Below are 27,231 nucleotides of genomic sequence, written 5' to 3' on the forward strand. Positions count from 1 at the left end.
AGGACATGTCAGAGCTGGAGTTCCTGGATGCCCAGCTCAGGGACTCTCGCAAGGAATCTCCAGGATGCCATCGCTGTCCAGGATGCAGGAGGAGGCCAGACGGTTTTGTTTATTTTGAAGAATATGTTCATTCAAATGTTTTGCTTGTTTGTTTTGTGGTGCTGGGGACTGAACCCAGGTCCTTGCACATGCAAGGCAGGGACTCTACCAACTGAACTGTATCCCCAGCCCCATTCAAATGTTTTGTACACTTAGAAGTAGAATGGGAGCCACACATAAGAAACTCAATTTTCTAGTAATTACACTAAGAAAGTAAAACAAAACTAACATTAATTTCATAGTAACTTCATTGAGATGTAAGTCACCGGTTGTGATGATGTGCACCTCTAATCCCAGACTCTGGAGGCTGAGGCAGGAGGATCTCAAACTCTTAGCCAGCCTCAGCAACTTAGCGAGACCCTAAGCGTCTTAAAATAAGAAAAAGGGGCTGGGGATGTGGCTCAGTGGTAACCACCTCTGGGTTCAATCCCTGGTGCCACAAACACACTAAATAAAGAAACCAACAAGCAGATAAATAAGACATTCTTCCCCTCTGCCTGGCCCTAGCCAGCCTCCTGTCTCTGAGTTTGTGTTTTCTAGATGTTTCCTGTCATTGGCCTCATTTAGCGGCTGGTCCTCTGGGACTGGCTCCCGTCACTGAGCCTGTTCTCAAGGCTCACTGTGGCTTTAGGAGGGCTGCGTCTCCCTGCTGTGGAGCCTCACACCAGCCCTGGACGCCTAAACTGCCGAGGCAGTGCTGAGGGTCCTGTCAGAAGACAGCGGAGCCCGGCCAGGACGGCCATTGAATATGCCATTGAATATCAGGGCATTCTGTGCGGGGGTGGGGGGGGAACCTTGTATTGGGAGAGCAAAAACATGAGGAAATGCCGTTTTGGGATTCATTAGCTCATATGCTTTTCTTGGCTCTGGAAAGGATGTGGGAAGTGGTCTGGCCTTCCCCCTCATCTGACAGACCAGGTAACTGAGGCCCAGAGCAGGGAACTGGCTTGTCTTGGGTCCCGGGTCCACTCTTCTTGCTTGAGGCGGAATTTCCTTCTGGTGTCTGCTGAGGCTTCTGTGATCCCTCATGGGCCTCCTGGGGCAGCTCATGGGCAAGTGGGCCTGGGGCACTGCTCTGGCCTCTTCCTGGAGGCCGAGGCTTGCTCTCATCTCCTCTCCCCTGGGGCTAGCCTGACCCTCCCTCTGCCCCCAGGCGAGCAGCCTCTACTGGCCCTGCCTCCTAGGCCCGCAGTGCCTGGGCAGCCCCAGACAAAACAACCCGAGGAGTCCTGGCAGGAAGAGAGGCCAGTGGAGAAATCTGTGAAGGTCAGGACCGGAGCCAGATGCTTATCAAGAGGAACTGTTGATGGCGTTGCAGACTGGGCAGTCAGCTGTTTCCCCAAAGATAATAGATGCACCATGTGGGGCCTTCGCACACCGCTCGGGGAACATGATGGGAAACTTTCTTCTACTACATAAAAGAGGCCAGAAAAGTCAGTCAAATGCAAGGATCTGGACCCAAGCCAAGCATTCCACACAGGCTGCAAGCAAGGGTCACTGTCACAATGCTTTTCTCCTTGCCACTGAAACTGAGGAGCAGCTTTTCAATGGCAGGCACCTCTGAGCAGAGACTCGGTCTGGAAAAGGCACCCTTTCCCAGTAAAGCCAAAGCTGCGGAACGGGGCTGAGCTTGTGAGTCACAGCAGAGTGAGGGGCTGGCAGCCAGCTGGCCAGGTGCCCCCAAAGCTGGTTCCTGATGCGCCTATTTGAGGGAGACTGTCCTAGACTTGTTTGGGTGATCCTTCTGCTTCCCTTCACCTGCCGCCATCGACTGCAGCCTTGGCCCAGGCCCTGTAAACAGGCCCTGCTCAGCGCGCCACCCGGGGCAGCGCGGCCTGAGGTCTGCTGTCGGCTGAGCCTTCCCCCTCGGAGCCGGAGCCGCCTGGGAGACTGCCCCGGAAAGAGAGGTGCCGCCAGCTCTTGGAAGTGCCAGTGTGGGCTGGAGACGGAGGCCAGGCTCCCGCTCCACCCCTCTTCCTCCTTTATTCATTAAAAGGAAAGAAAGAGGTCACTTGAGTTCTGTTTCTTTCTATGCAAAGGACAGGGCGGGTCTCTGCCCATTATTCAATTTTTAATCTTAGGGAAAAGGACTGTTACTACCTGGGAATTCACTGTATTTTAGCAAGAGCGGCTCTAAGGGCCACTGGCTGTGGGAAGATTGACAGGACACCAAAGGGACACTGGGGGCCACATCTTTCTGTCATGTTCTTCCTTGGACTTGGGGATGATGATGATGGCGCCTGGGCTTTTCACGTTGATTTTAGACCTCAGCTGGCCACTGTGGCCACAGCTCGGTGATGCCTGTGTCCTTCCTGGGCACAGTCTCCGTAGGGCTCTAGGAGACCGCTCTGCCTGGGCTCCTCTGTGCCCCCGGGGCCCCTCGCCCTGGAATCTACAGCCCCGGCACGGATTAGGATGGGGGTCTGGTTTCCTGGAATGTGCAAGGTGTCACTTCTGCTTCAGCGTCTCCACGCCTCAGACCATCCCTGAGCCCGACTCTGGCTGCTGCTGACGGGTTTCCTTGGAATTTAATGGAGTGGCGTAGACAGAGCCCCGCCACCCAAACCCAACACATGCAGCCAGCGGTCTTGTGGGGCATCTCCGGCACTCGCCGGGTTCTGCTTTTCCTCCCCCAGGCAAACTCTCTCGCAAGCAGGAGGCCCCATCCATCCCTTTGCGCTTCGCGACTGGTTCAGATAGATGTCCCCTGGACCTGCAGGGAGAAGGTGGCCAGCCCCATTGGAGGAGAAGGAGGAGGAGAAGTCCTGCTCTGCTCCCTGCCCATCTCTCCCTCCCTGCTCATCCGGCTCCCCCCCCCCCCCGCCCCTGTCTTCTCAGGCCATTCTCAGATTCAGCAAGAAACCTCACAAAGGGAGCATTTTTTAGGGGAAGACTCATCCCCCTTTCCCTCCCTGGATGCACCCAGCACCCCACCCCAGCTGCAGGCAGCACAGTAGTTAACTGCCTGTCTCCTGGTCCTGTCTCGGCTTGCCACCCATTCCTGGGACAGGTGTGCTGGTTGGCCCTCAGGTGCCTATGCTCAGCCAGAGAGATGAGGCGAATTCCATCTTGACACGAAAAGTCCTGAGGGGAGACCCAGTGTTGAGTAAAGATCTGTGTTCCAGGTCCTGTCTTCCTCACCCCAGTGACTGGCCAGTTTGGGCACTTGGTGTCGGTTACCCTGGCCTGCAGCCTGCTTGTTCCCACCTCTCTGTAGCTCTGTTTCTGCTAGTGCACCCCCCATCCGACGTGCTGGTGGTGGTGGGCTTTGGTGCAGGGGGTGCTGGGAAGCAGGAGGAGTGGTGGGGGTCGGCTGACCTGTGGATCCCCCAGCTGCTCTCTTGTGTCCCGGCCCTTGTAAAGGTGCTGGACTATGAGTAGAGCAGGTGGGTGAGGACTTGTCCGTGGGTCCCAGGAGTGTCATTTCCTCCTGGGGGTCCCCTGTGGATTGGGGCCTGAATTTGCTTAGTAGCGTCTTTGTGGTCTCCTCTGGCAATGCTAGGGATTGATGGGAGGACCAAAGGAATGTGAGAGTGTCCCTCAGACTGCGCAGGAATGAGAGGACGCCTCGGGCAACAGATTCTGGGTGTCACTGCAGGAGGCTGGACCTCTGGGGCGGGGCTGCAGGAAGGTGCCCCTGACAGTGTGGAATGGGCCCCACCCCTTCATACACTGCACTGGTCCCACAGATCTTTCCCAGTTTGCTCAACATCCTGCTGGGGGCTGCTGTGTTTGCCTTCTTTGTTTACAGTTTCCTTTCCAGGGAGACCCAGAGCAGTGACTACAGGAGGCCAGGGAGACTTTCCTGGGCAGCTGGGCGGAGCTTTGAGCCCACAGCAGTGGAGGCCGCAGCACAGGCTCTCCTGGTCCCCAGATGGTCAGAGTGGCTTCCTGGCCCTCCCAGTGTGCAAACGCCTCCTGTTGCCCTCATTTCCAACCTCTGCACGATGGATTCGAAAAAACTTGCATGCTTCTGTCTCTGGCCAGGTCCAAGTGGCAGAAGAAAGGAGACGTCCAGCCGTCCTCACCCACCTGGTGCTTAGCTTGTCCCTCGTCCTAAAGAGCAGTCCCCGTGCCCATTCTGCTGTATTTTTGACTGGCCGTTTTCTTCACATCTTTCCTGTCCCCGGAATCCGGGCGGTTGTTGGAACTGGGCTGTGCCCTTGCTTGTGGTCTGGAAAGCCTGTGCTGGTGTTCAAAGTCGAAGAAATTAGGTCAAAAATCACAAGTGATTTAAAAACAGGAAGGGACCTGAGAGGTCACCAAGTTAAGTCTCCTCATTTAAAAGTTGAGGAGTCCCCCACCTGGTGGGCCTGCCTGAACTCCTGCGGCTGTCCTTGGCTGGGCATGGGCTGTCCAGCATTGCAGGTCCCTGAGGTTGGCCGCCTCATCTCCTGTTTTTAGCAGCGGGGTGCTGTGTCAGCCCCTGCAGAGGGCCACAGGCACCTGGGCTCCACAGACTGAGGCCACAGTTCCCGTAGCTCCTGATCTGCGTGTGGCACCTTTTGCTACTTTATCTGGATTTTGGATTTAAATGAAATGAACTTGCAGTGCAGGCCAGGCAGGCTTCCTGGACATGGGCCTGCGCAGTCACACGGGCCCCATGTTCAGCAGGGTCCCACCTGTCTTAATGCTCTGGGGTTGCTGTTTTGAGATCCCTAATAGTTTTTGAACAAAAATTTCATTTTCATTTTGCCCTGGGCTCTGCAAATTATGTAGCCCGTCCTGAATGTAGGACAGTGCATTAAAATGCCAGGGATTTGATCAATCTGTTCTTGCAACTGATTTGAATTTTGGGAACATGCTGTTCCCTGTGAATAAAGGGGGATTCATTTCTTTTCCCTCGAATACACTGTGTTCTGTTTTCCAAATTAGCTCTACTTATCAACTCTGCTGAGAAATTGGATGGTGGGATTGTTCTCCCTGGAAAGGAAGGTTATGCATCCTGGCCCTTATTTCTTGGGCTGGAAGTGCAAAGCACATCCCACAGTGATGGAGCACGGGAATCTCCAGCTCAGGAGCTCCAGATGGATGGGGCTGGCCTCCGGCCTCTGCTACTTGCCAGGGCTGAGGCTCTGAGCATGGTGCTTTCCTTCCTTGACACTCTGATTTTTCCATCTTTCTGTAGACTGGACATAAGTTCCACCTCTGAGGCTTGCAGGAAAAATTAGAGAGCACATCTGTGTCTAGCATTGTGCTTGACATCTAGTAAGTGCTTAATAAATAACTAATGTTACTCTTACTGGTGTATTATTTTGTTGCCAATATGGAAGGTTGGGTGGGATTTGACTAGCTGTAGAGGGGCAGAATGAAGTGTCCCAGGCAGGAAGGAGAATAAGTGTGAATGCCGGGGATTAGGACGGAGCACAGCATCTGGGGAGGCTCAGGGAGAAATGAGATGCTTAGAAGTTTTGGAAGTATGAGTTCTTGGAGGTGTTGAAATGCATTGACGTGGTGCTGGGCTAAGAGCTAGGACATGGTAACCCCGAGACCATGACCTTGAGTGTGGGCCATGAGATGAGTGTTTTATATGCATTCTGTCACTTAGGCCCCCCCACCTGCCCTACATGTCACAGGGTTCCATGTTCCAGGAAGGGAGATGGAGGTGTGGACAAAGACAGCTGCTGCCTGGAGTGTCCCAGCTGCAAGGGGCAGAGGAGGAGTTTGATGCTAGTTCTGCCTCCGAAGCCAAAGTGGCTTTCACTGGGGGCTTGTGAGTTTTCATAGCCTCGCTAACCTTGCTGGGACTGTGGGGGGCTGGAGTTCAGCTCGGCCTTCCTGCCCACCCTGGACGCTCCTGAGTTTGTGAGCCACAGTTGCCATGCCAGGTTGGGAGAGGGCAGGCAGCTTGCAGGGAGAAGGACAAGGGACAAAGGACTGCACTGAGAACAGAGCTGAGCTAGTTCTAGTGCTGGACTGGCCAGGGGCCAGGGCTGGGAGAGTTGCTGGCTGTCGTAGTGCAAGGGTTGGCCTGGGGTTCCAGAGCTTTTTATATTTTATTTAGAGATAGTTTTACTAAGTTGGTAAGGCTGGCATTTGAACTGGTAGTCCTCTTCCCAAGTTGCTGGATTATAGGTGTGTGCCACATGCCCGATTACCCCTGCACTTTTTTTGGTACCAGGAATTGAACTCAGGGGCACTTGACCACTGAGCCACATCCCCAGCCTTATTTTGTATTTTGTTTAGAGACAGGGTCTCACTGAGTTGCTCAGTGCTTCACTTTTGCTGAGGCTGGCTTTGAACTCGTGATCCCCCTGCCTCAGCCTCCCAAGCCTCTGGGATTACAGGCATGGGCCACCGTGCCCAGTTTACACCTGCACTTGTCTTCTTTTTTTTTTTAATATTTATTTTTCAGGTGTAGTTGGACACAATGCCTTTATTTTATTCATTTACTTTTATGTGGTGCTGAGGATCGAACCCAGGGTCTCCCATGTGCTAGGCCAGTGCTCTACTGCTGAGCCACAACCCCAGCCCCTACACCTGCACTTTTCAGGTAGCCCCTTCCCCTTTATTTATGGCTCGTTGATCACCTTTCCAAGTGACCGTGATTTCATAAATTTCCTACAGAGAAGAAGCAGTTATTTTTATATGCATTATTACTTATGTTGCTAGGAGTAATTCGGTCTATCCTCTGACGTATTTCCCTACTACCCACATACAGTCCTCTGGACCCCCGCATCACTTCTGGTCTGCTACATGGGGCTGGCCGCATCTGTACCAGGACAGCCAGGATCATCTAAGTAGACCCAGAAGTGACTGCAGCATATGCAAACACATCTCACTTAACCCGAATAAAATGATTCTCCAGTTTTACTTTCCCTGATAGGGAATTGCTCTGTGATGGAGGAAGGGACTTGTGGCCTCTGCCACCTGCAGCTTAACTATTCCCCTCCAAGATGCATGATGACTCTGCTTTCCCAGGGCAAGGGGGTGCGCTAAGCTGGAGCTCTCTTGACCTTCACTATCCAGTCACCTCTGCTCTGAAACACTGAGCCCAGAGACACCAGGCAGAGGTTCCTAAATGTGCACAATTTATATCACCTTTAGCGTCCCAGTAATTTTTTCATGACTTTCAGGCCCAATGGACTACTCAAGGGTTCTGCTGATCTAGTAGTTAGGTCCCAAAGAACCTACCAAGTATTTGTGTCCTTACAACATGGTAGACATTTGAAAAAGAATAAAGTAATACTTCACTTTATTTTTCAAGAACTATAAGTCCCCGTGAATAGAATTTATGCACCTGTTAGGTGCCACATGACCTTTCACATCTCAAATTCGGACTGCCCTGCCAGCCCTGTCTCCAGTTCAACATTGAGTTTCATGTGCTTTGTTTCTTTTATCACAGCAACCACCAGAAACTCAACTTTGCAAAGGTGTGAATCACAAAGAGGAAGGTAGTGCCATCTGATTTGAAACTGAACTGCTGGAGCTAGTTCCCAAGGTGTCCAGGGTATATCCAGCCTCGTGTTTCCCCGGAGAACGTGCAATATCTTTTGAGCTTGCTGTGATGTTCTGGGAACCTTGGGGCAGACATTGAGGAACGTGGCATTAGGACCATAAGCATGTACTTCTTTTCCTCCTGCCTCAGCTCTAATCTTTATCTGATGTGTTGGCTTTAAAGATGAAACACATATTGATGTATTTAAAACACATCCAATGCATGCCCATTCTCCTGAGAGAAGCAAAGAGAAAAGTCTGTTCTTGGGCTAGGGAACAGTTGGTAGAGTGCTTACCTTGCATGCACAAGGCCCTGGGTTCATCCCCAGCACCACACACACAAAAGGTCTGTTCTCGGGTTCACACTTCCTGTGTGTGACTTCCATTTTCACTGCAACAAATGTTCTTAAATGTGATAATGGATGTCAAATACAGTCAGCCTTCTGTATCTGCAGGATCCTCTGGCATGGATTCAACAAACTGCAGGTAAAAAAAAAAAAAAGAAATATACATCAACAAAAGCAAACTGCATCTGTCTGCACACGTACAGATGTTCTCCTTCCACTCTTCCCTAAACGATTCAGTACAACTATTTAGACAGCATTTACATTGTATTAAGCCACTTAGTGTACATGGGAGGCCGTGAATAGCTTGTGTCAAGTACTCTGCCCCATTTTTCTGTAAGGGACTTGAACACGCAGGGATTTGGGTGTCTGAGGAGGGTCCTGGATCTAATTCCCGTGGACACTGAGGGTTGCTGTACTTACCCCCTGGCACTCTTAAGGAAACACTCTTCAAGGGAATGTGATTTTTGGAACTTCTCCACACTGAGCAGTCTCTTCCTAGCAGTTGTTGATGGTCGTTAAGATGTGTTTGTATTTGTAAACCACCGAGGAGGGTGGGCCCCAAGGAAGCCACATTTATGAAGTTGTGTTTTTGACTAGTAGTTTTTAAGGAGGAGAGAGGAATCTGTTATTATCTTGGGATAAAATCCTGGCAACGTGAAACTCATAAAGTTAGAGGAAATGCCAGCCACTCTGAATGGGTCCTTCATTGTGTTAAATATCCAGCACAGTGAGCCACGGTGGTGGCTTGCGCTTCCAATCCCAGCACTTGGGAAGCTAAGGTAGGAGGATTGCAAATTCAAAGCCAGCCTCAGTAATTTAGTGAGGCCCCGAGCAACATAGTGAGAATCTGTCTCAACACAAAAAATAAAAAGAGGTAGGGATGTGGCTCAGTGATTAAGTGCCCCATAGTACCCCCAAAAAAAGAACAAAAAGAAAAGAAGTATTGGTAGTGATAAACATGTATTAGGTAAGTGGAAAGATCTGTCTCTGTAAAGTACTGTGACTCATCCTTCTGCTAATCCTAGTTATTTACCATTTTTTTTTTCTGTTTAAAAACGAAGTCCTATAGTATAAATCATTCAGTTTTTGTTTTTGAGAATGTTTTGCATACTTGAGATTCTTTGCTTTCCACATAAATTTGAGAAATTGGTTTCAAATTTCAAAAAAAAATATCTGCTGAGATTATTCATGGGGAGTGTGTTTAATCTGCAGATCTCTTTAGGGAGAACTGATAGCTTAAAGATAATGAATCTTCAAGCCACAAGTATGGTATCTGATTTATTTTGACAGTGTTTGGGAACTTTCTTTTTTTTTTTTTTTTGAGGATTTTTTTAATATTTATTTTTTTTTTTTTAGTTTTTGGTGGACACAACATCTTTGTTTGTATGTGGTGCTGAGGATCGAACCCAGGCCGCACGCATGCCAGGCGAGCGCGCTACCGCTTGAGCCACATCCCCAGCCCATGATTGGGAACTTTTGGTGCACAGTTTCTCATGTATTTCATGAAACATTTCCCTGAGTATTTAATGTTTTTGATGCTCATCATTGATGTTCTTAAAAATTTTGATGCCAACTTTTTATAGACAAATACCTAGAAGTACAACTGGTTACAGTCTGTACTTCTGGGACATTGGTCAGCACACCGACTCGAGCAGTCTGTAGAGCTGAAGCATTTTCCAGAAAGACTCTCACTGGCAGTTTCCTCTCTCCTTTCCAATCTCCGTGCCTTTCCCCTTCCTTGCCTGTTACACACCAATCACTGTATGGCAGCCAGAGCCAGGTTCCCTTCAGGACAGTGACCCAGCAGTTAGAAGGGCCAGGCCTTGACTTTGCAGGGTCTCCTGTCCTCGCCACTGGCTGTGGCCTCAGTTCTAGCCTAAGGGGATGAAGCAGGGGGAGGCACGATCTGTCTTCCCCGGGGGCCAGAGTGGCCTTCCTCTGGGTTGTGCCCATCTGGGTGCCTGGATTTCCTGCTGACTCAGCCCCTGCCCCTTCCACAGTGGCTGTGGGGTGAGTTACAGCCTCCCCTGGATCAGGCCTCCACAGGGGTGGCCATGAAGACACTGCTGGGAGGAGCCTGGGGACCCATGTGCGTTGCCAGGGTGGCACCTACACCTCTCCCTCTCCTTCTCTGCTGTCCTGCTGACCACCCTGTGCCAGTTCCTTTCTTTCTTTCTTGAACTTGATGCATGGCTTGGTCAAGGGCTTCCTGTGCATTGCTCAGGAAGGAGCACAGCAGGCACTGAGGTGCGTGCTGCTCTGGTGGCCTGCAGGACAAGGGGTGGGTTTGAGAGTTTGTGATACAGCGGGACCACACGGCTAGTGGGCACCATGCCCAGGGCCATATTCTGCTCCACCTAAGGCCAGAGCCAGGCCCAGCATGCCCCCCTTGCCAAGTGGCTGGGATGCCCCAGCCTCCCCAGCCCCCCCAGCCTCCCCAGCCTCCGACTCTCATCATCCCTTGCACCGCAGCTCATGGCAGAGCTGCCTGGCCTGGCCTCACCCATGAGCTGTCCCCACCTGGACTGACCCTGCTGCAAGGAGGACAGTTGACTGGCAGCTGAGGTCAGAGCCAGCCAGGGTGTGGCAAGGCAGCAGCGGCTCCGGTTCCAAGTGGATCAGGAATTAACACCCAGCCAGTGCTCCTTTAATCCTTCAGTCCTCGTTCTGGTTGGAGAAGCCAAACATTTCTTCTCGGGTTGGCTTTTTGGCCATCTTTGAACAATTCATTGATGTTCCTTGGGTTCAGTTGTTTCTGTTTAGTTTCCTGTGGATGCTGTCCACCAAAAGATGGTCTCGAAAGGTCAGAGGTCATCTGACCCACACAATTCAGACCTCTCAAGGGCTTTTTGTCACCATCTGTCTTCCTGCTGCCCCTCCCTCTGCTGCCCCTCCCTCCATTTATTCATCTGCCAAGTTGAAGAGCCCTGCGCTCACTCTGAGTCTAGGGCAGCTCATTCTAGAGACAGTGGCCCTATTTTGCAGATGGGGACATGGAGGCGGAGGTCATTCTGTGGAATGAAGATGGACCTCAGGCCTTCTAGTGTCCAGGTCAGATTCCTGGTCACTTTTTCTAGACTAGTGAGAAAACACCGGCTTCTCCTCTGAGCCGGGAACCCCTGTGTTCATCTTGCCCTGCTGCAGGCAGGTTCTCCCAGGCCTGCCCAATGTGGGACCTCAGAAAGAGGAAGTGAGTCAATGATCCACAGCGGGCAGATCTAGTAGTTGTGCTTCTGGAGAGATCCTCAAGAATGCGTTAGCTCTTTGGAGTTGCCGGCTTTGCCTGAGTCACACTCTGCCCTCTGCCCAGCCTTTGCTCAGGAAGCCTGTCCCAGGAAGCCCAGATGCTTTATTTACAGCCACCTCTGGGTGATGTTCACCAGGCTTCGTGTTTGAAAGGAGCATTTCCATCCCCTCATTTCTATCTTGCACACCTAGGAGGGCAGCAGATATGTCTGGGGAGAGTTCCGAAGTGGGGAAGTTGTGGATTTGGAGAAACCGTGAAGTCAAGGGGCCTTGCTCAGATTTTCCTGTCATATATGCATGCTATTGATCTATGGAGAAGTCCCTCAAAAACCTGTAAGCCTCAGTTTCTCCAAATATACTATGGGAGCAGTATCTGATTTTTTCTTCTTCCAGAAGAAGGTAGAAAAAACTAAACTGAGGTAGCACACGATAAAGCAAATATAATAAAAGCAGCAATAATAAAATGATGCTATTGTGAATTTATCAGATTAGTTGATTTCCCCTAGTAGTAGCAGGGCTTTTTCTGATCCTTCTATGTAAAAGGATCAGATTTCAACCCTGAAAAGCTTGTTAGAACCAGGAAGCCAGGCAGACAGGGCCTTTGTCTATAGATGCTCCCTCACTTCCAATAGGAGACGCTCCAGAGAGGCAGGCTGGCCCTGGAGTGTCCCTCTGTGCAGTGGTATGGAGTTGGGTTGCTGTGGTCCCTGGTGGCACAGCTGGGGAGGAACTGAGACACCATCTTCAGATGCTCAGGTGCTGCTGGGGGAGGCTACAGAAGGGGAACTGTGACCAGTCACAAGAGGGCCTGGAAGTGTCCCAGTTTTCACTCAATCTAGAGCCTGGGGAATGGCTGCTTTCCTCGAGTCAAGGGAGACATGCATATGTGTGTGCAAGCATTCATGTGAGACTAGGTGTGCATGTATGTAAGCACCTGTGTGTGCATGCATGTGAGCATGTGAGCGTCTGCATGTATATGCATGCATGTGTACGAATATATGTGTGTGTGCACGTGCATGTGTGAGTGTGTATGCGTTTGAGTGTGTATGTGCGTGACTGTGAGTGTGCAGGCTTGTGTGTGTGTGTGTGCTTGTGAGTGTGCACGGTGGTGCTGTGATGCACTTGGGCTCCCTCTAACCCATCTCCCTCCAGGCCCCGAGGCACAAAGCACAGTATGGTTAAGTGCCTGGTCTTTTCTTTGTTCTCAGGGCAGGAAGATCCGAACAGTTTGCGCCATAAATATAACTTCATCGCTGATGTGGTGGAGAAGATCGCTCCTGCGGTGGTTCACATCGAGTTATTTCGCAAGTAAAGAGGCCTCCTTGTTTGCTCTAACCTCTGAAGCTTTCGATGACAAATGCTGCCTTTAGCAAAACACCAGTGCTATTTCTGAGACGCATTCAAGTGTCAGAGTGTCACTGAGTAGATTCTTGCCTTATGATAAATGCTTCTCCCTTAGGACATTTTTCCATTTGACTATTTAAATCTACATTCTTGACCCTTCAGATGCTTTAAGAACGTCTGGCTCTGCAGAGATTCCCCAAGAATATTTTCTAAGTGGAATTTTTCGATGTGTTGCAAAAACTGGCACGACATTTCATCTTGGGCTGTTAAACCTGGTGTGTGAAGCAGGGATCCCCTCCTGCGAGCCACACAGAGCCAGTCCCCCAGAGCCTCGGTGGGCAAGGTGCACAGATCTGGGATTGGGGGCTTACCTTCTGTCCTTTGGTTCCAGGCTCCCTTTCTCCAAGAGGGAGGTGCCAGTGGCCAGCGGGTCTGGGTTCATTGTGTCAGAAGACGGACTGATCGTGACCAATGCCCACGTGGTGACCAACAAGCACCGGGTCAAAGTCGAGCTGAAAAGTGGAGCCACCTATGAAGCCAAAATCAAGGACGTAGACGAAAAGGCGGACATTGCTCTTATCAAGATTGACCACCAGGTGAGCGGCTTCTGTGTCCCTGACAGTGCTCTACCTGCGGAGCCCAGATCTCAGACGTCCCAGCCAAGATCTTGGCCAAACCCAGACCTGGTAAAGGCACCTGGGATCTGACTTCCTGGGATCCCAGGGAGAGGCCTTGGGGAGTATAGCCTAGGGGAAGGGGGTCAGAAAAGCTGTGGGAAAAAGCGGTCTCCTTCCAGGTCAGAGAGTTTCACAACAGATATTTAAACTGTTTATAAAATAAAGCAATAGGTTGGTAAAGAAATAAGTAGGTGGAGCTGGGTATGGTGGCGCATGCCTGTAATCCCAGCTGCTTGGGAGGCCGAGGCAGGAATATCACAAGTTCAAGGCCAGCCAAAGCAACTTAGCCAGACCCTGTCTTCAGACCCTGGAGAGAGATATAACTCAGTGGTAGAACATCCTTGGGTTCCACCCAGAGTACCAAGGGGAAAAAAAAAAAAAAAGAAATTAGTAGATAAACAGTGGTAATTGAGTCTCCTTCCCATTTCTGATCCTGAGGCATCTGTTAAAAGTTTTTTGTCTGTCTCCACGGGTATCTTATACGTTCACCATGTAGCATGGAATGTACCCGGTTTTAGGATGAGCCATCTTTGACACCAAACAACTACTTTGAGAACAAAACAGGTCTCCCCAGTTGGGGACTTTGCAGGGTAACTAGATAGGCTTCAATCCATCTTCACACTCAAACAGTTTGGGGGGGTGGTATACAGCTCAGGGATAAAGCACTTGCCTGGCTTGTGCTAGGCCCTGGGCTTCACTCTCAGTACCTCAAAAGGAAAAGGGCCAAGGGGCCTTGGAAACCAATTAGAATTAGAACAAAGCCAATGGATTTCTTCTTTACAGAACTTCTCAGAGCCTTTAATATGCTAATGTACACCTGCCAACCCGGGGTGGGGGTGGGGGACAGGGACTGCAATGTTTGCTCAAATTAGAATTCTCTGAGTGTTCAGGTTTTTTTTTGGCAGGGATAGGAAGTGGGATTCAAAGCTGAGACAGAGTGAGCTCAAGTTGGGGAATGTTGTATTTGAAAATGTGTTTGGTGTTGGGAACACGGCTTAGTGGTAGGGTTTCCCTGGCATTCATGCAGCCCTGGGTTTGGTCCCCAGCACCACAAACAAAACAAAAACAAAAAAAGAAGATGTTTTCTGTTTGGCTAGTCTCCTTGCAGTCATTTTTGCTTTGCAGATTTCTTAGCAAAGTCTTCATGCCTGGAACGAAATCCAGTTCTTGTTGGATCATCAAAAATTCCCACTCATCGTCATGTTGATTACAGAGCATTAGTTTGCCAGGTGCCAAGTGCAGTGAAATTGCGTTTTCTGGTTTTTCACATCCTTACAGTTTTCTAGACTTCAGATGGAAGGAGGAAGAGGGGTCAGCTGGACTCCTGTGGCTGGTCTAGGAAGAGACCCTAGACTGGGGGGGGGGCAGTCGTGTAACTTCCCCTGGGTGTTGCCTGTGAGGTCAGACAGGTGTGGCTGCTTGGTGGAGCTAGTTCTGTGCTCAGTTTGGGCACAGGATTCTGGATCTTTCATTTTATTTATTTATTTTTTAACAGCACCAGGCTGCTGTTCCTTCCCAGGCTCCTTCCCAGACAGCTTTTCAGAAAACACAAGCTTTCAGACATCTATGCATGTTCCCTCACTCGCTCGGTTGTGCACCTCGGCCCAGGCCAGAGAAGCTCAGGGTAGATCCAGGCTCTGTGCTCATGCACAGAGCAAGTGGCCTTCAGTGAGACCACGACTGTGTGTTATTCTGGTAGGTTACTGTGGAATTTCTAGCAACAGCTCATCTTTGAAAATTGTTTCTTCGTCACAAGATAATTGGGCCAGGCCTCACCTTCATTTACTTGTATGCGAGATAACTGTATCATCCCTATTTTATAGAGGGAGAAACAGGGCTCAGAGAGTGTAAGTGATCGATCTGAAGCCACACAGCTGCACCTAGTTACCCCAGCCTCCTGGTCAGTCAGGCTGCTGCTCTCCAAGTGCCCAAGCCCATGGCCAGGAGCTCAGGGATGGAGCCTGTCCTCTTTGTGATGGGACAGCTCACTCTAAATAGCCTGTAGGAAGGCTGGCACATCCCCATTTAGAACTCTGCTAGAAAGGTGTGCAGGACGTGGTTTTCTCACCGGAAGGAGGGCAGCCAGAATAGCACGGGCTGTGGCCACATCTGTGACTTTCAGCTCCTCCGAGCCCTTGGAGGGTGGCCAGCGTGGGGCCGAGCTGTCTACAGGCGGGTGCTGGCCTTCACCGTGCCTGCACTGTCCCCGCAGAGTAATTCTGTGTTTGGAATGTGTGGTGCATTCCGTGCGATTGCTCCTGGCCCAGGGATCTTCTCAGATTTTGAGCCAAAGTGGAGCCTGGAGCCTCATGTCATCGCTGGCTCTCCAGGCAAGACGTGGGCGCTCCAGCAGGCGAGCCGTGCAGAGTGCTTCGGACGCGGCTGTGCTGTCCCTGGGAGTCCAGCTGTGTAGCCAGCAGCCTGTTGCGTGACATGTGTTGCCAGCCCCCAAAAAAGGGTGTTGGAAAATTTAAAATTGAACTGATGTGGCTTTTCAGAATGGAATCGGAAATGAAAGGATATTAAATTGCAGACACCCACACAAAAGCCGCTTTCCACTGACTAACTGCTGTTTTTTTTTTCTTTCTTCTTTTTTGCTGATTAGCTGGAAGTAGGGGGAGAAAAGACACCTCTTCCAGGCTTTTCCCTTTTGTCCCTTGTTTTGATGAGAGCTAGGTGGGGGTGGGGCAGCAGTCTGGCTGGTCATGAGGCTCGGTTTGGAAGGAGCCCCCCACTGGGTGAGTGAATCCCTGCACAGCTTCACCCATCTGCACGTGATGTGTTAGGTGGGAGGTGGGCAGCAGATGGGGCTTGAGCTTGCCTGGTATTGTGCCATCTCAGGGACAGTGACAACACAATAACAGACCAGGGGAACTCGGGGAAGGCAGGCAGAGCCGCAGAATCGGGCCCTAGGAAGGAACTTGGTTACGGTGGCAGCTGGTCGTGAAAGACTATGGCCCAGTCTCCCCAGGGCCATCTATGAAGAGCCCCATGAAGAGAGTGTGGCCACCTGCCACATCCATGGGCCCAGTGACTTGGTGGCTCACGGTTGGGGTTCCTCTGCAGCGTCATGAGTTACTCAGAGGGTTCTCGACCACTCACACTGCTGCTGCTGCCCTTGGAAGGTGGCATTCCCGACATCTGTCCTGTGCCCCAACCCCCACGGCCCAGGGATGGACATGTGACCCAGTTAGGCCAGCAGACGTTCCCTTGGAATTGCCGACCCCATGGGGTGCTGCCCACAAGGAGGGTGGAGGAGCCACTGTGGCCCCGCCCCACGGGGAGCCCAGCTCTGGGCTTCTGCACCTCCTCCCGCCCTTGGCCGCCCCTCCCATCTCCAGGGGCTTGCAGTTGCCAGAGCTGTTTCTGGGATCGCGACCAAAGAATTCTTTTTTGCCTCTCTGCTGAGAAGACATTGTGCACCCACCATGCCGGGTGTGTTGAGACCCTGCAGAACTTTGGGGAACAGCCCACCGAGCAGCCCTCTCGCCCTGCATGCTGGAGGAGAGGGGGTGTCCCCTGGAGGCCCAGCCCTCCAACTTGACCAGACCGCCCTTTCTACAGTGTTGTCCGAGGGTTGAAAGTCCCCTTTCCTTAGGACCCTCCATGGGGCCAGCGGGAGCCTGGAGGAGGACAGTCCCAGGAAGTAGGGACAGTGTGTCTGTAAACACTTTAATGGAAAGCAGCTTCCAGGGCAAACCAGTTCAGCTTGGGATACAAACTGTTTCCAAATGTGCTTGACATGAGCCACTGGCGTGTGCGCAGAGTATTTTTAACCTCATCCAGCGGCAGCGTTTTGTCTGCGGGGTTCCTTTTCTCCTGAGCAGTTTAGAGAGAGAGACAGATGTGGGGGTGGGTGGAGAGAAGGGGGAAAGGGGGCTATTGGGTTTCTTTAAGCCAGGAGCATAGGGTAGAAATACCGGGAGGTATGGAGGGAGGCGGGGGGAGTTACTTTGTTACAGCTGTTTTTCCAGCTGTGCTGGTTCTCTCAGAGGGTGCTCTGCCTGTCCTGTGTAAAAGCTTTATGGACTTCCCACTGTTGCTACAAAGAGGTCACAATGTCTTACCTGGGCTGTTCCTACTGATCTGAAGCCCTCTGTAAGTTCCCTCCTCACTTCTGCCCAGCCACCCCCGGCCTTGGGCATCTCCTTTCCCTGAGGCCTCCCCATCCTTCAGGTCTGTGATCACATCCTTCCTCAGACCCCAGGGACATCCCTTCCTGACCCCCTGTGTGGCATAGCTCCCCATCCCTCAACCTCGACCCCTCATGTGGGAACAAAGTCTAGACATGATCCCGATCTCATGCCTCCTCACCTCTTTATCACAACTTATGATCAGCTTGCTTGTTAATTTATTTAGAGATGGGAGTCCTACTCTGTGGCCCAGATGGCCTTGAGTGATGTCCCTGGGTCAGCCTTCCCAGTAGCTGGGACTGCAGGTGCGGGCTGCATCGGCTGGCTTCATTTATTTCCTGTGTGTATTTGGTGCTGCGGTTTGAACGCAGGGCCTTGCACACGCGAAGACCATGCTCGACCACTGAGCTCCGCCCCGAGTCCTGGCCTCACTGATTTTTGATTCGACTTCACGTCTGCTGAAGGAGTGGGACACATTCATCTCGTCCACCCATCAGAGTGTGGGTGTTGCACGACAGCGTCTTGAGTGCACGTGGAGCCCTCTGTCCGGGGAGAAGCTGGGCCTGCTGCTACACAGGGGACCCCTGCCTCCGCCGGCTGCCCAGGACTTTGTGGTGCTGGGGGAGGTCTGTGGTCTCAGGTAACTCAAAGTACCGAGGCAGTCAGATTTCCTGTGGCCGCTTTTCCCTGACGCTGGCCACCGGGTAAATATTTGCCAGCAGCTGTGGCGACTCTTGTGAGCTGGTCTTCTTTTCCCCCTCAGACCTGTGCCACCCTCAGGCTGGTGACTCCCACAGACCTGTTTAGAGTGGCCAGAGCACAGCGTGAGGGCTGGGGGGCTCTGTTTGCAGAGGGTCTTTTTCCCTGGAGCTTGCTGACGGGGCAGGATGGCTGTCACTTGATCATCAGGTTCAGAACAGGGTCACTTTGGGGTGGGGGGTGGTGAGGACACTGGGCCTTTCACATCCAGGACTCTCCAGGCCCAGCTATCAGAACTTGGCCTGGCGTGGGGTGACTCTGCCCTGAGTTATCTGAGTGAGGAGGGTCCAGGCAGACTCTGGGGACAAGGCAGTGGCCAAGGTGGGGGTGGCGTGCCTCAGTCTGACTCATGCTGGCTCTCTCCAGGCAAACTGATTGTCAGAGGGCGCTGACTAAGACGCCCCAAGCGAGTCGGAGAGCAGGGCCTGCGTGTCCTCCGGAGCCCGTGGCGGGTGTCCCTGGAGCAGCTGGCCGGGAATGCACACTCTGCAGTTGCCCTGGGATTTGTCTCTGTGTTTTTCCATTCTGGATTCTCCCCCACTCCCTCTGCACCACTGTCTTGTGGTGTTCTTTTCCTTCCAGAACTCCGAGGGCTCCCGTCCCGTTTGCTGCAGTCGCCAGGGACCTGCTGACGTCATGGGGCTTCCGTTACCAAATTGATCTTGACCGTCTTTGGGGAGGTGGGGATGAATATTTCATGAGGGATGGAAACCCAGACAGCGAGTGGGAGCTGGCTTTCGTCCCCTGAGCCGGCCTTCGTCCAGAGGTGAATGGGGACGGGGTTCCTTCATTCCCTCCTGCTCTCTTTGGCATGGGAAGACATTTCAGCTCCCCAACCTCTGAACTGGGGCCCTGTGTGTTTTCTGGCCCTGTTTCAGGAACTTCTTTGATTGTTGAGGAAATTCTTTGGCTCTTGTTTTTCTCTTAATATGGCAGTGACTTTGTCCTGCTGGCACGCTTTTCAGGGAATGAGATGAAGACTGTTCCTCAGGGTCCTGACGGAGCAGGTCCCAGGTCCCAGGTTATGGGGACTGAGTCTGCAGGTGCCCCCATGGGAATGTCTCCTGCTCTCTTCACTTTGAGGAGACAAAATTGGTTCCATTTGGCAGTTCAGTGAGTTTGGCAGTGTGATGACAGTGTATTAGAGTCCAGGGTCCCAATAGAGCCTGCAGTCCAGATCCGGCCCTCCACCTGATTTTGTAAGTAAAGTTTTATTGGAACAGTGGTGCTCCTTCATTCATGAAGAGCCTATGACTGCTCTTGTCCTGTACCAGCAGGGTTGGACAGTTGGAATGGAGACCATACGACCTGTGAAGCCAAACATATTTGCTTTTTCTGGCACTACATAAAAAAGGCTTGCCAACCCCACTAGTAGATGGTGACCTTATCCTGGAGTTGCTGACAGTGGCTGAGAAGTAATGCCCCTAAGAACCAAGTGAGGAGAAATGCTAAATGGCCAGGGGAAGGAGGCAGAGAAGCCGGTTTGTTTGCTCTTCCTCTTGGGAGGAATCGTGCTTCTTTGCTGAAGATGACACTTTGGTCTTGCCAGATACAGTAGAAGCCTGGTATTTGCCCATTGCTTTGTGATTTTGGTAGGAAGGAGTTTGCTCCAATCCCACAGTTTTTTACGGATCATTATCTGACTTTAAGATCCTACCGGATCTTTTAAAGTCAGTTGTTCCTAATTCATTTGCTGATTTCATAAATGCCCGGTGAGCGTCTGTCTTGGGCAAGTTCTCTCTGTGGAGCAGAGGCTGTGGCAAGATGGGGAAAGCCGTGGAGAGGCGGGTCTGCTGTGGGAACAGGTGAAGTGCGAGGAAGGAGACAGGAAGGTAGGGCGTCGGGCCTGGGAAGGCCTCCAAAGGTGGTGTGGACAGGGGAGCTTCTGTGAGAAAGGGATAGCCCACTGAGAGGAGGGACAGAGGGAGCCGGTCCAGGGCCAGTGGAGGGCATGAGCGCTGCGGAGGGGGTTACTCAATTCTCCTTTCATGCCAAGCCTGGAGGACCTAGGTCTTGGACCATGTGCAAACGGTTATTTTCCAGTGAGTTTATTAGAACCTTCCAGAATGAAAGCCAGTGTTTCTGGTTAGTTGGTTTTTCTGTCTATGGTCTATTTCTTATTGGCCTTGGTTCTTTGGGATTCCTGCTCATACTCTAGAAAGCTCCAAGGCCATAAGGAGTCAATTTCCTAAGAGTTTGAAAATACAAAGGATTCCTCCTGACCCGGCCACCTTTCACTCAGAGCAGGAGATTGGGGTCTCCTGTGACTGTTTTCCTAAAACATCCAGACCTCTCTCTGTCCAAGGGAGAAATGAGACCTCTTGGTGAATCGAGGACTGATTATGCTAATAAACGTGCTAATTAATCGGTCACTTTTTAAAGCAGGGCACTGGAGTCTGGTAACTGGAGCATGTGACTCACAGTGTTTCCTTCCTTGCTTTGTCCCCCAGGCAGCTCTCAGAGTACACTGGCCTCCCTGTGTCCCATGTCATGGTTTGAACAGATATTTAATTAATTTGTGCCCTTTGTCATTGAACGTCTCAAATTGCTTTTATCTAGAGGAGATTATACATCTTTAAAAACATTTTAAAATACAGTAAAAGACAACGCAGCATCCCCAGGAACCTCCCCTTGGGAGCACTTGGGTGTTGGGGTCACGAGGTGCCGGAGCGCCCTCACTTCAGTCAGCAGTCACTGAGAAGCTGCACCAGGCCTCCTGAGTCAGGCTGCCCTGAGCGAGGCGCCAGCCCCAGCCAACCAGGTGTCGTCTGCTCTTTGGATCCCGATGGACTTTTGAGATCTGGCAGTTCGTTTTCTCGTTTATTCACTGACTTCATAAATATTTACCGAGCGTCCGCCATGGCCTAGCCCTGCCGTCGCCCTGCTGAGGTCCCAGAAGAGCAGCGGGTGGAGCAAAGGCACTGAGTGTGGAGAGGGCGGATGGTGGACTTGGCCTAGGCGACGTCTGGGTGCTCAGAATGTATACAGTCACTGGCTGCTGGGCGCCCATACAGAGCTGTTGACATTTTGTGGTTTGAGCGAGGGTAGGAGGATATTTGGAATGGCAGGCGTTTCTTGATACCTTACAGGAGACTAAATATGTCGTAAACAGCGAGGAGGAAGGTGGTGTCCTTTCCTTTGCGCTCTATCCCCCCGAGTCTGCACAGCCACCCTCTGCTCTCCGGCTCCTCACTCCCCTTACTCTCCCTCCCTCCATCATCCTGTTTCTTTCTGCTCCATCCCTGACAGCAGGAACAGTCGGCTGGGAGGAGGATGATGGTGACTGGTGGACAGTTTCTTCTGAGCCTGACGTGCTGTGGTCTCAGTGCCCCTGGCAGGGCCTTCCTGCCCTGGCCTCTCACCTCCTTGGTCTCACCCTCCACTCACCGCAGCCACCTTGACCTCGTCAGCCTCAGACTCCTGACTTGGTCCTCACTGACAACCCTCATCCTCTCTAACCGGAATCCCAAGGATCTCCCTCTTGGCCCACCACCTCCTCGTCCCCTGGCTGGGCACCTTCATGGCGTGTGGCCTGTGTACACAACAGGCTCTGGGCCAGAAGGGCCCCATACTCCAAGGTCACCATCCTAATTCTGTGTTTGATTTGTGCCGTCTATTAATCATCCAGTGAGATGGGAGTGCACATAGGGGGCTTGGAGCCTTGCCTCCGCTGGACAGGTCCTTGGCCTTCCCACTCTCTGTCTCCTAGGACCCCAACCCTGCCTGACCTTCCCTCCCATCTCTGCAGTGGTCACTTCACCCCACATTGCTGAAAGAGATGTGGGCAAAGGCGGTGGGGGGCTGCACATCACACCCCTTAGCATCCCGTGGCAGCTTGGTGCAGGGCTCAGGCTGATGGTGCTCCGGTGTATCCTGCAGGCCACTGGGCAGGAGCAAGCTGCTTCTACCCTGATCCAGGTACCTAACGTGTCCTGGCACAGGGGTGGCAGTTCTGCTTATTGTCCATTGTCCGTGGTCTGGGACAGTGGGCCTTTGGAAAAGGGAGATGCCTGGCTCAATTCCCCACCCCCAACAGCAGCACCGTGTGTGGGGCGCGTCACTGGCTGGTGGAGCACTGAGTTGTGAGGCCCCCTTGGTGTCTTGCTGCCCTGTGAGTATCTTTGTTCTTAAAGGACCATGACGATAACTAGAAAATAGAAACCATCAAGATCAGTGGAGAGAGAAAATGGAAGAAAGGAAAAAGTTTTGTATTTTAGTGCCTTTAATGTCACTTTTAACCCACTTTATGAGCAAGGGGCGTGTGTGCTGGGCCCTAAATACCATGACCCGTCGCAGCAGGTCTCTATCTCGTGTGGCCGTATTTCTTCCTCCCCTTGTATGCTCCTGTCCCTTCTCACCCAGGTGGAGCACTCGGGCCTCTCTCTTGAGTGTGTCCTTACACCTAGCATCCTCCCGGCAGTTCTCCCCCGCAAGATTTTCCTTAGGAGGCACATGAGCTCTTTGCTGGGTCCGGGGGACATGCTATTTCCTCTGTGGCATGTTTCTTAAAGAAAATGAAACGTTAGCATAACCGTTTCCAGAAGGCACATTGAATCACTCACTTGAGTGGCAGCCAGTTGCTGCAACATTAGCCTTTGGAACAGACTTCAACCAACGCAGGGACAGTCTGGAAGCGCCGGCCTCTGAAAACGAGCGTGCTGGGCGGCTGGCGGATGGGGTGGATTCTGCAGACTCAGCAACAAAAACATTTCTGTAACCGAGGAGCACTTTGTAGTTTTCAAAGGAGAGAAAGAAGGGATTGACTTGGCTCATTAAGTTAGGGACAGATTGCCAGCTTCTCCTTTAATTTGGTTTTATTGGTTGTTTTACTGCTCTCCTCTCCAAGCTTCAGGGAATGAGGTTGCAGTGCAGAGCAGCCGCGGGTGGTGAGGCAGAACCCAGAGCAGAAGCCGAACTAATGGGGGCTCCTGGCTGTTTGTGCTCCTCCCAGGGGGATGGCTTAGCAGGCCACCACCTGAGGATCCCAGGACTCCCCTTTCCTCTCCTGCTGTGGAAGGGATTGTCTGACCCCATTGGAACTTGTATGCAAAGAGGTTTACTAAGGCTTCTAGTGCCGTCTCAGTCTTAATCCGTTTAACTCTTTTCCACTAATAGAATTTTTGGAAACGTGACGTCTTCTGGAAAGAACTCTAGTTGTCAGGGCTCAGATGACCACTGGCTCTCAGCAGGCTCAGCTCCCTTATTTTAGAGGAAGGAAAACCCAGACTCAGATAAGCCAACCAAGTGGCCCAAGGTCACAGAGTGATGCAGGACCCACACCAAACCCAGATGCCCCGTTGCCTGGGACAGTGGAGCCCAAGGTGCTCACGTGCACGTGTGCACACACCTGCGGTGTCGTCTAGGTCTTCACTTCTGTGCTCCTGCTGATGTTGGACCGTGAGCCCAAGGTGAGCTGTGAGCCCACCACTCAGCACAGGCCTGCTCTCCTGCCCTGGAGAAGTTTGGCATTTGTGGCTCATCCAAGGTCCAGTGGTGGAAACCATGCCTCAAGGCCCAGGCCATGGCACAGGCCTGCCTCTACTCCCACCCCCGCCAGGTCTGGGCTGCAGGGCAGGGGCTCCCGAGAGGATACCATGGGACATAGCAAGGCCAGTCCTCCACTGCGAGGACGTGCTGAGCCAGCGCCGTTTGCTGGTCTCTGTTCTTAATGCTCACGTGGCCCTGTGGGCCACCTCTGTTCTGTTACGCCCACCTGGTCACCTGCCTCTGTGGAGTGACTGAGGGACAGAGCAGCTCCTTCCTTGGTGTTGGGCTGGTGAGAAGAGCTGGAGTGAAGGTCTGGGGGAGGTTTGAACTTGGGTCCCCCATGGGCAGCCTGCCCCCATCTGTCCTGCAGAGCAGTTGTGGTACAGGCCGCGTGTGTGAGAGCAGGCAAAAGTGAGGGGCGAGCTCAGGGCAGGTGCAGGAGTGGGCCTGCCCGCAGTGACCCGGCTCTGCTCCGATCACCTCCTCTTGACCCAGTGGAGGCACAAGGCACGTGGACATTTGGGACCACGGTTTCCTTTTAAGATTACTCCCTCCATCCCCACCCCTGAAAAAAACAAACAAATAACAACAACAAAAAACAACCCATGCATGGAAGAGGAGAACTTATTAGAGACCTTTCTGACACCCCTGGATGCTGTGCAGGGTCACCCCCACAGGGGAACCTCTCCCCATGTCAGGGTCAGCTCTGCTGGCTGCTCCCCACCTTCAGCCTTTGTCCTCCTCAGCAGAGCCCTGAGTACCTTTTAGGCTCACATCCTTTGCCGTAGGGAGGGGGCCTTTTGCCTGGGTGCTGTGACGCCCTGTGAGGAGCAAGCTGAGGCACCTTTGGAATGTCCTTGCTCTTTGGAGGAGTCATGTTTCCACCGGGCTAATGTGGTGGCAGCCATCTTGTGACCATGAGGACAGCCTGGAGTGGAGATGGAAGGGAAGGAGCCTTGCTCTTGATGTTGTCCTCAAGGCTTTGAAGTTACCAGCCTTGTCCCTTCTGCCCTTGGATAGGTGACTGGTCCATCTTGAGCTGAGTTTTCTTTTATTCATGGCTGAAAACACCCTAATTAACAAGCACAGATCATTTCCAGTATTGATACATGCTTGGACCTTGTGGGAGATTCTGGGCTGAGCTGCCTTTGGCACGGAAGATGGACCCTGTCCATTTTTACTCTGTGGGCCCTGGTGGCTTGTCTGTGCCTCCGTCCATCAGTTGGGAAGCCTGGAGGGTGAATGTCTCCAGGATCCCTGGGCTGTTCGTGGAGGAGTGTCAATGAGGGGTCCTTCCAGGTGGGCAGGTTTCCCATCAGCGAAGCTTCAGGCTTGTGGTGGGTGGTTGTGATCTAAGCAGATGGCCAGAGCCTTCTTTAATCATGCTTGGAGCAAGTCCTTCCAGACACTGGCGTTAGTTTCCTGCCTGTGGCTGTATTTGGTGATTCTGTGGACACGGCACAGCTGGACCCCACGTCCAGGCCTCTGCCACCGTCCCCGGAGTGGGTCTCCACCTGGCTGGCTGGCAGTATGCTGACCACGCAGGTGCTAGGGGTTGATGCTCTCTTCAGGTCGATCTCAGCTCTGAGGACACCACTGAGTATCGGGGAGTCCCCTGGAGCTGTGGGCGGCCCACCCTCCTCCTAGATGCCCCTTCTCTACTGCGGCTCCCAGGCTCCCGATCTCTAGGACTGTGTGAGGCCGTGAGAACTGGTGGTGCGAGGGACTTGCTATGGAGTGTTCCGTATCCTAGAAGGACTTGGGCCCATGTGAGCTGCTGGCCCTCCTGTTAGGGCCTGAGGTCACCTTCTTACCTCTGCAGGGACACGCAGCACCTCAGAGTGTGAGACTCGGACGTGTGCAGTGGGACCCACAGGCCACCTTCTTCTCTTTCCCTGGCCTCCGCCGACACGAGGGGGCGGATGCTCACCCTGGTGGCTCTGCAGTGTGCTGGAGGCTCAGGGAGATGGGGTGTGAAGAGGCTGTTGGGAGAGTGGCTGGCATCGTGGAGACGGCCTGCGGCCGGTGCTGCTTCAAAGGGAGCGGTAGACAGAGTGTCTGCCGCCAGGAACCTTGGGGCAGCTTTGATGTGGGGAGTGCAGGAAGCAGCTGGGGCCCCAGAGCGGGGCGGACAGGACCCCAGGTGCTGTGCAGCCTCAGCAGGTCAAGACGGAGCCTGGCCGTGCCTTTCAGCCATCTGTGCACTTCTCCCCATCCCTCCGTGGAGAAATGTCTAGACGGTGATGGAGTAAAAAGCTCAGTTACTGAGCAGGAATTTGGCCAGCAGAGAGCTGCGAGCAGACAGCCCCGGGCGAGGACTGCGGCTGAGGATGAACCCCACTTGGATTTGAAGGACGCTGAAAGGCCAGGGGCTTGCAACCAGCCAGCACCTGTGCGGAGCAGGGCCACACAGCCCCTAGAGGCAGCTCGGCCTGCGGAGAGCGCGAAGCTGGCCTAGCCTGTGTCTCAGCGCCAATCCGTCCCTTGCAGGGATTTCTGCCTATAATTAGAAGCCTGGGAATTAGAGCCGTGTGCTGGAGCGTGAGTCCAGAGCTGGGGAGCTGTTCTGTTTAGCTTGGCTCTTCCTTGGCCATGGAAGTCCCTCCTCTCAGCCTCAGTTTTCTCACCTGTAAAACGGGGAGAGTCAGGTTCCAAGTCCTAAGTGTCCTGGAAGGGCTTTGTTTGGCAGGTTCATTCCTTTCACGTGAATTCAGGGTTATGTGACAAGGCCCCTTCCCCGGCCATCCTGTCGCCTGTTCTGTCTTAAGGTCACTCTTCATGATCTCTGACGTTGTCAAGTGAGTAAGAACCTAGACCGAGGTGACAGTTCGGGTGGTCTACCAGTGCAGTGCGCCCCTCCTCTGTGTCTGAGGGGGGATTGGCCCCTGCAGGGACCTCTGGACTCTCCTCGCCGGTGTCCACCTTCCCCAGGCCTGTGTGGCTGTGCCAGTGTGGACCACTCTGTTGCTCTCAGGCCAGGCTTGTCCGTGGGGTGCTCTGGGCCCATTGTGGCAGCAGGCAGTGTCCCTGGAGGCCTGACTCCCAGGGAGTGTGGATGGACAGCAGGCAGGACTGGACCCACTCCTTGTGGATGGCTCCCCCGCCCCATGGCTTCTCCCAAAGCATTTGCCCCCTTCCCAGCATCCTCTAGGCTTGAGATCGGACCTTGGTACAGAAGACACGGGCAGAGCTGTCTTTCGGTCTCTGTGTCTAATGCCCCGAGACATGGAGCTGCTCCTGGCTGCCTTCCCAGGAGATGGAGGGGTGGCCATGCGCAGTGAACCCTGCCTGGAACCGTCTGGCCTGGTTCCCAGTTTGTGCCTGAGCCCCTGTTAGGGTCCCACCTTGGCCTCCTGTCTGCAGCCCTCTTTCTTTGGGTGGAAGGCTGACCTGCCCCAGCAGCCTCTGCCACCCCTGCCTGTCCTTCAAGGCCATCCCTTGGGGAGAGGCCAAGTGCACGTCAGCAGCCCCCAGCCCTGCCCCTCTCTGCAGTGGTTGCTGAAGTCATTCCTGGCACAGGCTGCTGGCACCGGCCCAGAGAGACACATGAGGCCGAGTTCCCTGCCTGCCTTGGATGCTAAGGACGATAAGGAGCGTGGGGAATGCTGCAGGCTCTGGCCACAGGGACTCCAGGGGGAAGGGTCACAGTCAGGGTGGAGCTGTGTCTTGCTAGGTGACGGCACACTGGCCTGTGGCAGTGTA

The 27,231-nt window shown here is 52.9% G+C and overlaps 1 protein-coding gene across 1 annotated transcript in view; it reads left to right on the forward strand.

Annotated features, from left to right (window-relative positions):
• Nucleotides 1-27,231, forward strand: part of Htra1 (HtrA serine peptidase 1) — a 46,378-nt gene that overhangs the window by 10,599 nt on the left and 8,548 nt on the right. Inside the window, exons 2-3 of the mRNA XM_026384237.2 lie at nucleotides 12,338-12,437; nucleotides 12,865-13,069. Of these exons, the coding sequence (XP_026240022.2) occupies nucleotides 12,338-12,437; nucleotides 12,865-13,069 (305 nt within the window). The remainder of the gene's footprint in view (nucleotides 1-12,337; nucleotides 12,438-12,864; nucleotides 13,070-27,231) is intronic.

This window comes from Urocitellus parryii, chromosome 5, assembly GCF_045843805.1.
Source record: "Urocitellus parryii isolate mUroPar1 chromosome 5, mUroPar1.hap1, whole genome shotgun sequence".
Classification (NCBI taxonomy): Eukaryota; Metazoa; Chordata; class Mammalia; order Rodentia; family Sciuridae; genus Urocitellus; species Urocitellus parryii.